At 46.7% G+C, this 12,341-nt stretch overlaps 1 protein-coding gene across 1 annotated transcript in view; it reads left to right on the top strand.

Moving 5' to 3' along the window:
• Positions 1-823: 823 nt before the first annotated feature.
• Positions 824-12,341, top strand: part of hdlbpb (high density lipoprotein binding protein b) — a 19,589-nt gene continuing 8,071 nt past the window's right edge. The window contains exons 1-19 of the mRNA XM_031832286.1: positions 824-1,068; positions 2,172-2,251; positions 2,753-2,846; positions 3,178-3,332; positions 3,439-3,657; positions 3,934-4,140; positions 4,577-4,792; positions 5,530-5,736; positions 5,909-6,016; positions 6,448-6,552; positions 6,842-6,920; positions 7,008-7,147; positions 7,264-7,368; positions 7,472-7,585; positions 7,673-7,759; positions 7,896-8,027; positions 8,250-8,468; positions 8,670-8,891; positions 9,185-9,403. Of these exons, the coding sequence (XP_031688146.1) occupies positions 2,771-2,846; positions 3,178-3,332; positions 3,439-3,657; positions 3,934-4,140; positions 4,577-4,792; positions 5,530-5,736; positions 5,909-6,016; positions 6,448-6,552; positions 6,842-6,920; positions 7,008-7,147; positions 7,264-7,368; positions 7,472-7,585; positions 7,673-7,759; positions 7,896-8,027; positions 8,250-8,468; positions 8,670-8,891; positions 9,185-9,403 (2,610 nt within the window). The 5' untranslated portion in view covers positions 824-1,068; positions 2,172-2,251; positions 2,753-2,770. The remainder of the gene's footprint in view (positions 1,069-2,171; positions 2,252-2,752; positions 2,847-3,177; positions 3,333-3,438; positions 3,658-3,933; positions 4,141-4,576; positions 4,793-5,529; positions 5,737-5,908; positions 6,017-6,447; positions 6,553-6,841; positions 6,921-7,007; positions 7,148-7,263; positions 7,369-7,471; positions 7,586-7,672; positions 7,760-7,895; positions 8,028-8,249; positions 8,469-8,669; positions 8,892-9,184; positions 9,404-12,341) is intronic.

Genomic DNA, 12,341 nt, shown 5'->3' with positions numbered 1-12,341 from the left:
CACTTGTTATTGTCACACTTTAAACATTGAAACCATGTTTTCCAAATATTACAGTGCTATTAATTTATGCATTTTGTGTTTAACATAAAAGACCGTTTGCCATGAATGAGAAGTAGATCCAGTCACTTACAAAGCAATCTGAAAAATGGCCTAATTTTCAGAATGTGGAGGCAAAGCATCTCTACATAAAGTGCTGTGGGATTTGTGCATTTTCCTAATCATAAATGATTTGATCACATACATTGTATATGCAATGGATAATTTATGAATGGAGAGTGAAAATGCAATACGTAGCCTAGTACGTATGTAATGCATTTTTTCCATTGCATAGAATAAAATACGTAGTTAGGCAGAGAAGGGTCTATTTAACTAGCGTAGCTACTCCTGCCGCGAGAAGATACTGCGGCTTTTCAGTGGTGAGGGAGTGGTGTTTACTTTGGTTTGACGTTGTGTGCGTGAAAGGAAAAGTCTAATCGGCATTCTTGGGACGTCCCAACTCTGACGTCACTCCTCTGAAGTTGACGTTTAAAACGGTTACGTTAGGGTTACGGTTCAAGGTGTTATTTAAGCAATAAAGCCCGAGGAGGTGTGGTATATGGCCAATATACCACGGCTAAAAGCTGTTCTTATGCACGATGCAATACAGAGCGCATGGATACAGACCTTAGCCGTGGTATATTGGCCATATACCACCTTATTGCTGTTATGAACTGGTTACCAACGTAATTAGAGCAGTACACATAAAATGTGTGTCATACCCGTGGTATACGGTCGAATATACCACGTCTGACAGCCAATCGGCATTCTGGGCTCGAACCACCCTGCTTATAATGTTAGGATAAGGTTTAGGGCAAGGGTAACGATAAGGGTTAGGGCAATGATAGGGGCAAGGGTACGGTTAGGGTTAGGGTAAGGACGTCCCAATGATTCCATATAGCACTAAACGTACGTGGAAACCCCTCCGCCGCTAGGGAAACGCTTTCAGACCAATCAGTGGTTGAATGTGTGAGGGAGCGTGTGTTTACATCACCCGTCAAATTGAAGAGCATTTAAATTTCGTCTTACAAGGTACGATTACTTACACGTTAGAATATGTGTGTTGTTATACAATATGTCATTTCAATGTAAGAGATTGCAAGTATTGTGGAGAACATGATCACAACAGTACAGTACAGTACAGTACAGTAGCTATAAAATGTGTAACAACACCAGCTATAGTTAGCTAGCCAGCTAAAGTAACAGTACAGCTAGCGATGCAAAATACTGTTACCGTTATCTGTCTGGCTAGCTAGCTAATCCATATACATTATAGCAGGCTTGTTAGCCGATTATCAGTCAACGTTAGCCAGTCAGCCTGACTGTTAGTTCGCTGAATGCCTAACGTTAGTTACTGTAGCTAGCTTATGTTCATTATGTGGCTAGCTATCATGGATGAAACAATAAATGCTTAGTTATGCGCATTATTCAGCAATGTACTAGTTCACTATCCACTGCGTGCGTGTGTGTGTGTGTGTGTGTGTGTGTGTGTGTGTGTGTGTGTGTGTGTGTGTGTGTGTGTGTGTGTGTGTGTGTGTGTGTGTGTGCACTGTGAGTCTCATCCCAGCGGAAGGTAGTTGGTGCTCCTTTCTGCTCCCAGGCAAAGGGGCCAATTAGGCTGTCAGGTCTTCAGGGCACACACACACACACACACGCACAGGTGTCCAGGGAAGGAACCAGAACAGGGGGAGAAGAGAGCGGGAGTCTATCCATAGTACCATCTATTTACTGCTGCTCCTGCCGGCCCCTGGACATGAACCACCACAGCAGGGGCCTGGTTCCTACTCTTGAGGGCTAACAAAGTCACTGGGGTTGCGGGGTGAGGGAGCTTGTTGTTTTGGTGTGTGTGTCTGAGAGAGAGAGAGAGAGAGAGAGAGAGACACAGAGAGAGAGAGAGAGACACAGAGAGAGAGAGAGACACAGAGACACAGAGAGAGAGAGAGAGCGAGACCGAGAGAAAGAGAGAGAGAGAGAGAGAGATGGGGAAAGAGAAGGGACTAAGCCAAAGAGGAAGATGAAAGGTGTATTTGATAAATCTTTGCTTGTCAGTGTTTTCCCCTCTGTGTTTGTTAGTACTGTTTTGACCAGCCCCCACACTTGTTCTTTCTTCTGTATGTCTCTGTCTTTCCCTCCAGGACCAAACCCGCAGACTTGCACTGAAGCGATTACGGTAGCCACCAACAGGACGGACTCTCTGGTAACCGACCTTTTGCAGGTGAGTGCCGGTCTCTCTGGCCAGGAAAGGTGGATAGCTATTGGCACAAAGTTTAAACGCATGTCTTCCCATTATACGTTATCTCTGTTTTTTCTTCACGAGATCGAAATCGTAAATCTGTTGTAACTCAAAGGTTTAGCCTATAGATGTGTTGTAGTCGATGTATTTTCCATCAAGGTGTATGTGGTTTTAATTGGTGCTGAATCTCAGGTGCTAAACCACTACCCTAGTGGGAGTCGCTCTCTCTTCTGGGACTAGAAACCCACTGAGGATATAATACTGGAGAAGGAACCGTAGGCCTAAATTATAAAGAGAGTGCAGTATATGAGGAGAGGGGTGGTCTAGAGAGAACTCTTATCAGGCTATTAATGATCAAATAATTGTCTCCAGTCGGTATTTATGGTGGGCTGTCACACTTGAGGAAGCAGTTCGGGACCACAAGCGTATGGCTCAGCGTTTAATACTATCCTCTTTCCGTGTCTCCTTCACCTTCTCTTCCAGTGGAATAACTCTTGAACCATGAGCTCTGTGGCTGTGTTGACCCCGGAGAGCTTTGCCGAGCACCTCAGCGGAATCAAAGACCAGGAGATGACAGGTATTATAATGGTCTGGGACCAGTGGATAGAGTTCTATTTACTCACCCTTATTGGAGTTGCCTACAACCGAATGCGTCCGGTTTTCAGGGATACAGCATTCTTCAACCAAGCTTCCTTTTCCGCTTAAAACAGAATGTGGGAACTTTCTTTTACGCTTTCTACGTTAGGAATGTAACCTCTATAGCTTTAAGGCTATAGCTAAGTCTGTATGGATTTTGGCATTTTCTGCCTTTGAGGTTGCATTAATCTCTCTTTCTGCCTTTGTTTCTACCCCTCTATTTCCATGTCTCTGTCGCTCTCACCGTCCATCCATCCTTCCGCTCCTTCAAGGCGGTGTACCCGAGGATGAGGCCTATATCCCCACCTACCTGGAGGCCTTCCCTCCGCTCCCGGAGAATAAGGGAGCTCCGGGGGACAAGTCTGGAGAGCCTGCCGGGCCGTGGGGCTCCAAGATCAGACCCATCAAAGCCTCTGTCATCACCCAGGTAACGGGCCCATATGTCGAAGCACACGTACGACACAGTCTGTTGTGGTCTCAGCATCACACCACCTTCTCCCCCCTCCTCCTCCTCCTCCCTCTCCTTCTCCCAGGTGTTCAACGTGCCCCTGGAGGAGCGGCGCTACAAGGACAACAGCCAGTTTGGTGACGGGGGCGAGGAGGCCAAGGTGTGCCTGGACATCATGCAGAGGACGGGGGCTCACATCGAGCTGTCGCTGGCCAAGGACCAGGGCCTCTCCATCATGGTCACTGGGAAACTGGACTCTGTCATGAAGGCCCGTAAGGAGATCGTGTCTCGGCTGCAGACACAGGTTCAGATTTTAGTTTTTCAATTTTAGTTTTTCAATCCAATCTCCATTCCCAGGTGCATAACGTTATAAAGGCTCTCCATGTTCAGCGTAGGGTTGGACGATATATCAAATGTCATACCGATCATATTTATTGTTATTGCGATATACATTTGTGTTCCTCCCTCCCTCCCTCCCTCCCTCCCTCCCTCCCTCCCTCCCTCCCTCCCTCCCTCCCTCCCTCCCTCCCTCCCTCCCTCCCTCCCTCCCTCCACCGATCCTCCCCTCCCTTGTTCACAGGCTTCGGCCACGGTGGCCATCCCCAAGGAGCACCACCGGTTTGTGATCGGTAAGAACGGTGAGAAACTCCAGGAGCTGGAGCTGAAAACGGCCACGAAGATCGCCATCCCCCGACCTGACGACCCCAGCCTCAACATCAGAATCACAGGCACCAAGGAGGGCATCGAGAAGGCTCGTCACGAGATACTGCTGATATCAGCCGAACAGGTCAGAGGGGGCCAGTGGTCAAAGGGAAAAATGATGATGATGATGATGATGACAGAGACGCTTCAGCTTTGAGCGATATGTTAATTATTTTTTTACATACTAGTTATTAGGGCCGGGACGATGCCAGTATCGCAATACTTGTTAGTATCGTGGAAAGGAAACAGAACACGAAGCGGCTTTAACTTTTTTATGAAACCAGCCCTAATGTTGGAAACAAACATCATTATGTTGTCATCATAAAGAGAATGGTCCACGTCGTGTTTTCATTTTTTGCCATGGAATAAAATTGCATTATCGTCACAGCCCTACTAATGATATGATATGAAACCCAGACAAAAAGACCCATGTTGATATGGTTACGTATGGTGTAGATATGTGTGTGTGTGTCATACAATACTTGATCGTTTTACATTTTTCTCCATCTCCTCTCCTCCAGGACAAGCGAGCAGTGGAGCGTCTCTCCCTGGAGAAGGTGTTCCACCCGTTCATCGCTGGGGCCTACAACCGTCTGGTCCAGGAACTGTGTCAAGAGACGGGGGCCCGCGTCAGCATCCCCCCGCCCAGCCTGCACAAGGACGAGATCGTCATCACCGGGGAGAAGGAGTCTGTCGCCCTCGCCATCAGCCGCATACGGGCCATCTACGACGAGAAGGTGTGTGTGTGTGAGAGCGAGAGCTGACCCGAACCCGACATCTTCACATAATATCCAAGCAAATGTATCGCTGAATGACATTGACTTACCTTTTGTCAGTGTTTGATGTCAAGATTGGGTTTGAGAGGGAGCGGGTTGCTTAGGAACCACTATACAATAAACTACACAGGCGTGCTAGCTAAACACTGTAGGAACCTACAAAACAGCAGTCAATCACAGAACATCAACACTAACGGATTCCCCCCCCTCTGTGTGTGCCTGTGTGCGCACAGCCTGGGGGCGTTGTGGTTGACGCTGGACTGTATGGATTTGTGCGTCTTAGACACGATTTCACAGAAGCAGACGGTGTTATACAATAGAGGTTCATGGTGAGGGAAAGTGAGTGTGTAAAGGATGGATGGAGGACCGTGCAGAGAACCATAGAGAGGACGAAGAGAAGGAGACATTGTGCTACAGTGGAGCCGTTTGTGGGTTGGTGATACAGAGCAGGCAGAGATAATGGGTATGGATTCTAGTGGAAGGGAAAGACAATAGGATGGGAATGCTAATGGTACTTTACTGCATAATACTGTACTGTACCTGAGACTCTCTACTCTCCACTCTCTCTCACTCTCTCTTTCTCTCATGCACACTTTGTCTCTTTTTTTGTCTGCCTCTTTCCTTTCCCCTCTGTCACCCCTCCCCTTTCCTCTCCCTTCCTCTTCCTCCACCTTCCTCACCTTCCCCACGTCCTCCAGAAGAGAAAGACCACCACCATCTCAGTGGAGGTGAAGAAGTCGCAGCACAAGTACATTGTGGGGCCTAAAGGCAACAGCCTGCATGAGATCATGGAGACCACCGGGGTTTCTGTGGAGATGCCCCCGCTGGACTCCTGCTCGGAGACCATCATCCTGAGGGGCGAGCCGGACAAGCTGGGCCCTGCACTCACACAGGTCTACGCCAAGGTGATTGGAGGAGGAGGAGGAAGTGGGGAGAGGAGAGGAGCGATAGTCTTGTTTGCTGATTTGTTGTCTGCTTTTAATCAACATGTCAAGTAGTTTATTAATCACATTGTGTGTGTGTGTGAGAGAGATATACAGCGTGTGTGTCTGATCCTGATTGCCTCTCTGTCTGCAGGCCAAGAGTGTGATGGTGGTGGAGGTGACGGCCCCGGCCTGGCTCCATCGCTTCATCATCGGAAAGAAGGGACAGAACATCGGACGCATCACACAGCAGCTACCCAAGGTGTGTGAGAGTGAGAGGTCGACATGAGTGTGAGAGACGGGAGAGGGGCGGGACAGGGGAGAGAGAGAGAATTGGGGAAAGAGGCGGGATAGGGGGCGAGATGGAGCGAGGGATATGGCAAAATATTTGGTTGCAGACAGAAACATGAGTTTATATGTTTAGGTGGTTAACAACAACACTCACCCGCCTGGGAAGTGCTTGGCTCAGACACATGTCTGTCAGTAGCGCCAACCAATCCCTGTATAGTGCACTACTTATGGATTACTCTTAAAAAGCCTGATATACCTGCTGCACTCCAGGGATTCAAGCTCTTTACCTCCCTAGCTACATTGAGACACACTTAGCTCACTGAGCTGACATGTGGAGGGAGCCAGAACCAGATGACCCCTTTAAGTGGCTTGACCCCTGACCTTTAACCCCTGTGCGTTTAGGTTCACATTGAGTTCACAGACGGCGAGGAGCGGATATCCCTGGAGGGCCCCACGGAGGAGGTGGAGCAGGCCCAGGTTCAGATACAAGACATGATCAGAGACCTGGTGAGTTTGGGCCCCCACCGCGGAGCTGCGTGACGGCCCCTCGTTCCCACTGCAGAGCTGCATGTCGCCGTCTCACTCTCTCACACACACACACACACACACACACACACAACTGATCAATATCGATGTATCGCTCAATACGTTTTGTTCAAATGACACCTTTTCCAAATGCATTAACAGCCGCCCAGTCCTAACCCACCAACGTACAGAAACTCCCTAGATATGAGGACATCTTGCAAGGAACCAGGCCGTCTACTCTAACATGTAAACCCTGTTTCCTGGTGTTAAGCTGGTGAGGATGGACTACACTGATGTCAACATAGACCAGCGTTTTCACAGACACCTTATCGGCAAGAACGGAGCCAACAGTGAGTACACACACACACACGCACAAACGCACACACACACACTCTTTCTAATATATAGCCATGTAAATCCCATGCTGTGTTTTTCAGTTAACCGGATTAAAGAGCAGTACAAGGTGTCGGTGTGGATCCCACAGGAGCCGGATCGAAGCGGCCTGGTCCGGATCGAGGGTGACCCCAAGGGGGTGCAGCTGGCACGCAGGGAGCTGATGGAAATGGCACAGAGGATGGTGAGGACGGCGGGGGGGGTGCCATCCTCTCCCATTCATTTGGTATAATGGCCCGGCAACTTGGACGGAGTCCATATTCAATGGTGACAACTGTTCTTTCCCCCCCCCCCGGGCAGGAGAACGAGCGTACCAAAGACTTGATTGTCGAGCAGAAGTTCCACCGCGCCATCATCGGCCAGAAAGGGGAGAAGATCAAAGAGGTCCGGGATAAGTTCCCAGAGGTAACAAGGTTCAACTTCTTTTTTTTTTATCCCTTTATGATATTAGGAGTATAACTTCCCATTCTAGTGTGAAATCGGACTTATTTTGGACGCTCTCTTTCAGGTCATGATCAATTTCCCAGACCCGGCTCAGAAGAGTGACATTGTGCAGCTGAGAGGGCCCAAGAACGAGGTGGAGAAGTGTGCCAAGTTTCTGGCAAAACTCATCGCAGACCTGGTACGACCTCACTGATTCATGCATTACTTCCTGTTTACAATGGACCACTTCCTGGTTACTCACTGCTCCTTTTTGTTTTTCTCTCAGATGGAGAACAGCTTCTCCCTCTCCATCCCCATCTTCAAACAGTTCCACAAAAACATCATCGGCAAAGGAGGCGCCAACATCAAAAAGGTGCGAGATGAAGTGTGTGAAGAGTAGGACAAAATATTGGTCTAACTTTAAAGTGTTGACACATGCTTGTAACTAATAACCTCCATTTAAAATGTATGCCATTCTTATGATGTGTGTTTGTGCGTGTGTCCCACAGATCCGTGAGGAGACCACCACTAAGATTGACCTGCCCACAGAGAACAGTAACAGTGAGATGATAGTGATCACTGGGAGGAAGAACCACTGTGAAGCAGCCAGAGACAGGATCCTAGCCATCCAGAGAGAACTGGTGAGAGAACACTGTGTGTGTGTGTGTGTGTCTCTCTCTCAAGTGTCTCTCTCTCTCTCCAGTGTCTCTCTCTCTCTCTCTCTCTCTCTGTCTCTCTCCAGTGTCTCTCTCTCTGTCGCTCTCTCTTTCTCTCTGTCGCTCTCTCTCTGTCGCTCTCTCTCTCTCGATGATTCAACCATTCCCCCTCCCTCCCTCCCTTCCTTCCTTTCTCTCTCTCTCCAGGCCAACATCAAGGAGTCAGATGTGACCATCCCGGCCAAGCTCCACAACTCTCTGATAGGCTCTAAGGGCTGCCTGGTGCGGGCCGTCATGGAGGACTGTGGCGGGGTGCACATCCACTTCCCCTCCGAGGGCTCCGGGTCAGACAGGGTGACCGTCAGAGGGCCCGCCGGGGAGGTGGAGAGGGCCAAGAGACAGCTACTACAACTGGCTGAAGAGAAGGTGAGGGAGGAAGAGGTAGAGGAGAAATGGCAAGGAGGTCTGTCCCCCACCACCACCACCCCCCCCCTCCCCGCCTTCATGAATTAGGCAGAATGTGGAAGAATCGGTTTCACATTTTTGGGTTTAATGGAATAGCACCAGTCTCTTACACCTCCTTTTTTTCTCTCCTCTCTTTCTCTCCTCTTTCTCCTCGTTTTACAGCAAGTGAACAACTTCACGGCGGAGCTGCAGGCCAAGCCGGAGTACCACAAGTTCCTGATTGGAAAGGGCGGGGTGAACATCCGTGGTGTGCGGGACAGGACGGGCGCCCGCATCATCTTCCCGTCTCCCGACGAGCCGGAGCAGGAGCTCATCACCATCATAGGCAGGGAGGAGGCTGTCAGACTGGCCCAGAAAGAACTGGAGACACTCGTCAAAAACCTGGTACTAGTCCGGATGATTTCTGTTGGAACAGATTCCTGTTCAGTAGGTAGAAAGAGAAGCAAAAGCTTTTAAACAGAGGCGCTCGTCCAGTAACTTAACATGTTCAAGATTTGAAACTGGATATTAACAGCATAGAGAAAAGCATATATTTTTCGTTTTTTTTGTTGGTCTGTAATTTACGAAGCTCAGAGGGGTCACATTTTTTTCTACCTCTGTTTTACTGATCCCCCATCTTCCTACTCCCCCACCCCCTCCTCTCCTCCTCCCTGCCCCTTCTCCCCCCTCTCTCTCAGGACGACGTGGTGGAGGACAGCATGGTTGTGGAGACGCGGCACCACCGGTACTTTGTCTGCCGGCGAGGCCAGGTGTTGAGGGAGCTGGCGGAGGAATACGGCGGCGTGGCGGTCAGCTTCCCCCGCACCGGGACTCACAGCGACCGCATCACACTGAAGGGGGCCAAGGACTGTGTGGAGGCAGCCAAACGAAGAATCCAGGAGATCATAGAGGATCTGGTAGGTTGGTGTGTGTGGGGAGTGTGTGTGGGGAGTGTGTGTGGGGGTCTGGGGTGGTGTGTTCCATTCTGTTTATGTGTTCTGAAGTGTGTAGTCTTATATTGACTCAAGCCAATGCGTGATATGTAAAATAGTTTGTAATAACTTATGAATAACAACTCAACTCTGTGCAGTAATGACAACTCTATACAGTAATGACAACAACTCTATGCAGTAATGACAACAACTCTATGCAGTAATGACAACAACTCTATGCAGTAATGACAACAACTCTATACAGTAATGACAACAACTCTATACAGTAATGACAAAAACTCTATTCAGTAATGACAACAACTCTATACAGTAATGACAACAACTCTATACAGTAATGACAACAACTCTATACAGTAATGACAACAACTCTATACAGTAATGACAACAACTCTATACAGTAATGACAACAACTCTATACAGTAATGACAACAACTCTATACAGTAATGACAACAACTCTATTCAGTAATGACAACAACTATATTCAGTAATGACAACAACTCTATTCAGTAATGACAACAACTCTATTCAGTAATGACAACAACTCTATTCAGTAATGACAACAACTCTATTCAGTAATGACAACAACTCTATACAGTAATGACAACAACTCTATACAGTAATGACAACAATGACAACAACTCTATACAGTAATGACAACAACTCTATACAGTAATGACAACAACTCTATACAGTAATGACAACTCTATACAGTAATGACAACTCTATTCAGTAATGACAACAACTCTATTCAGTAATGACAACAACTCTATACAGTAATGACAACAACTCTATACAGTAATGACAACTCTATACAGTAATGACAACAACTCTATTCAGTAATGACAACAACTCTATACAGTAATGACAACTCTATACAGTAATGACAACTCTATGCAGTAATGACAACAACTCTATGCAGTAATGACAACAACTCTATGCAGTAATGACAACTACTCTATACAGTAATGACAACTACTCTATGCAGTAATGACAACAACTCTATGCAGTAATGACAACAACTCTATACAGTAATGACAACAACTCTATGCTGCAGACATTTTTTTGGTACCCTTCCCCAGATCTGTGCCTCAACATAATCCTGTCTCAGAGCTCTACGGACAATTCCTTCAACCCCGTGGTTTGGTTTTTACTCTTGACATGCACTGTCAACTGTGGGCCTTATATTGAAATCCTGTTTTTGCTTTGTCATTATTAGAGGTCGACCGATTATGATTTTTCAACGCCGATACCGATTATTGGAGGCCCAAAAAAGCCGATACCGATTTTTTTCATTTTTTTTTATATATTTGTAATAATGACAATTACAACAATACTGAATGAACACTTATTTCAACTTAATATAATACATCAATAAAATCAATTTAGCCTCAAGTAAATAATGAAACATGTTCAATTTGGTTTAAATAATGCAAAAACAAAGTGTTGGAGAAGAAAGTAAAAGTGCAATATGTGCTATGTAAGAAAGCTAACGTTTAAGTTCCTTGCTCAGAACATGAGAACATATGAAAGCTGGTGGTTCCTTTTAACATGAGTCTTCAATATTCCCAGGTAAGAAGTTTTAGGTTGTAGTTATTATAGGAATTATAGGACTATTTCCCTCTATACCATTCGTATTTAATTAACCGTTGACTATTGGATGTTCTTATAGTCACTTTAGTATTCGCAGTGTAACAGTATAGCTTCCGTCCCTCTCCTCGCTCCTCCCTGGGCTCGAACCAGCAACACAATGACAACAGCCACCACATCGAAGCAGCATTACCCATGCAGAGCAAGGGAAACAACCACCCCAAGGCTCAGAGCGAGTAGCGTTCGCTAACTAGCCAGCCGTTTCACTTTGGTTACACCAGCCTCATCTCGGGAGTTGATAGGCTTGAAGTCATAAACAGCGCAATGCTTGACGCACAACGAAGAGCTGCTGGCAAAACGCACAAGACTGCTGTTTGAATGAATGTTTACGCACCTGCTTCTGCCTACCACCGCTCAGTCAGATACTTAGATACTTGTATGCTTGTATGCTCAGTCAGATTATATGCAACGCAGGACACGCTAGATAATATCTAGAAATATCATTAACCATGTGTAGTTAACTAGTGATTATGATTGATTGTTTTTTATAAGATAAGTTTAACGCTAGCTAGCAACTTACCTTGGCTTACTGCATTTGCGTAACAGGCAGTCTCCTTGTGGAGTGCAACGAGAGAGAGGCAGGTCGTTATTGCGTTGGACTAGTTAACTGTAAGGTTGCAAGATTGGATCCCCCGAGCTGACAAGGTGAAAATCTGTCATTCTGCCCCTGAACGAGGCGGTTAACCCACCGTTTCTAGGCCGTCATTGAAAATAAGAATGTGTTCTTAACAGACTTGCCAAGTTAAATAAAGATGAAATTAAGGTGTAAAAAAAATTCATAATAATCGGCAAATCGGTGCCCAAAAATACCGATTTCCGATTGATATGAAAACTTGAAATCGGCCCTAATTAATCGGCCGACCTCTAGTCATTATGGTGTATTGTGTAGGTTGATGAGGAAAAACATGAATTTAATCCATTTTAGAATAAGGCTGTAACGTAACAAAATGGGGAAAAATTCAAGGGGCCTGAATACTTTCCGAATTCACTGTAAATATACTGTGTGTACAAAACATTAAGGAAACCTCCCTAATATTGAGTTGTACCCCCTTTTGCCCTCAGAACATCCCCAATTCATCGGGGCATGGACTCTACCAGGTGTCGAAAGCGTTCCACAGCGATGCTGGCCCATATTGACTCCAATTCTTCGACAGTTGTGTCAAGTTAGCTGGATGTCCTTTTGGCGGTGGACCATTCTTGATTCAAACTGTTGAGCGTGAAAAACCCAGCAGCGTTGCAGTTCTCGACACAAAC

Source organism: Oncorhynchus kisutch, linkage group LG9 (genome assembly GCF_002021735.2).
Source record: "Oncorhynchus kisutch isolate 150728-3 linkage group LG9, Okis_V2, whole genome shotgun sequence".
In the NCBI taxonomy this organism is placed as follows: Eukaryota; Metazoa; Chordata; class Actinopteri; order Salmoniformes; family Salmonidae; genus Oncorhynchus; species Oncorhynchus kisutch.
The sequence above is the reverse complement of the archived record's forward strand: the minus strand, read 5'-3'. Positions and strand labels throughout refer to the sequence as shown.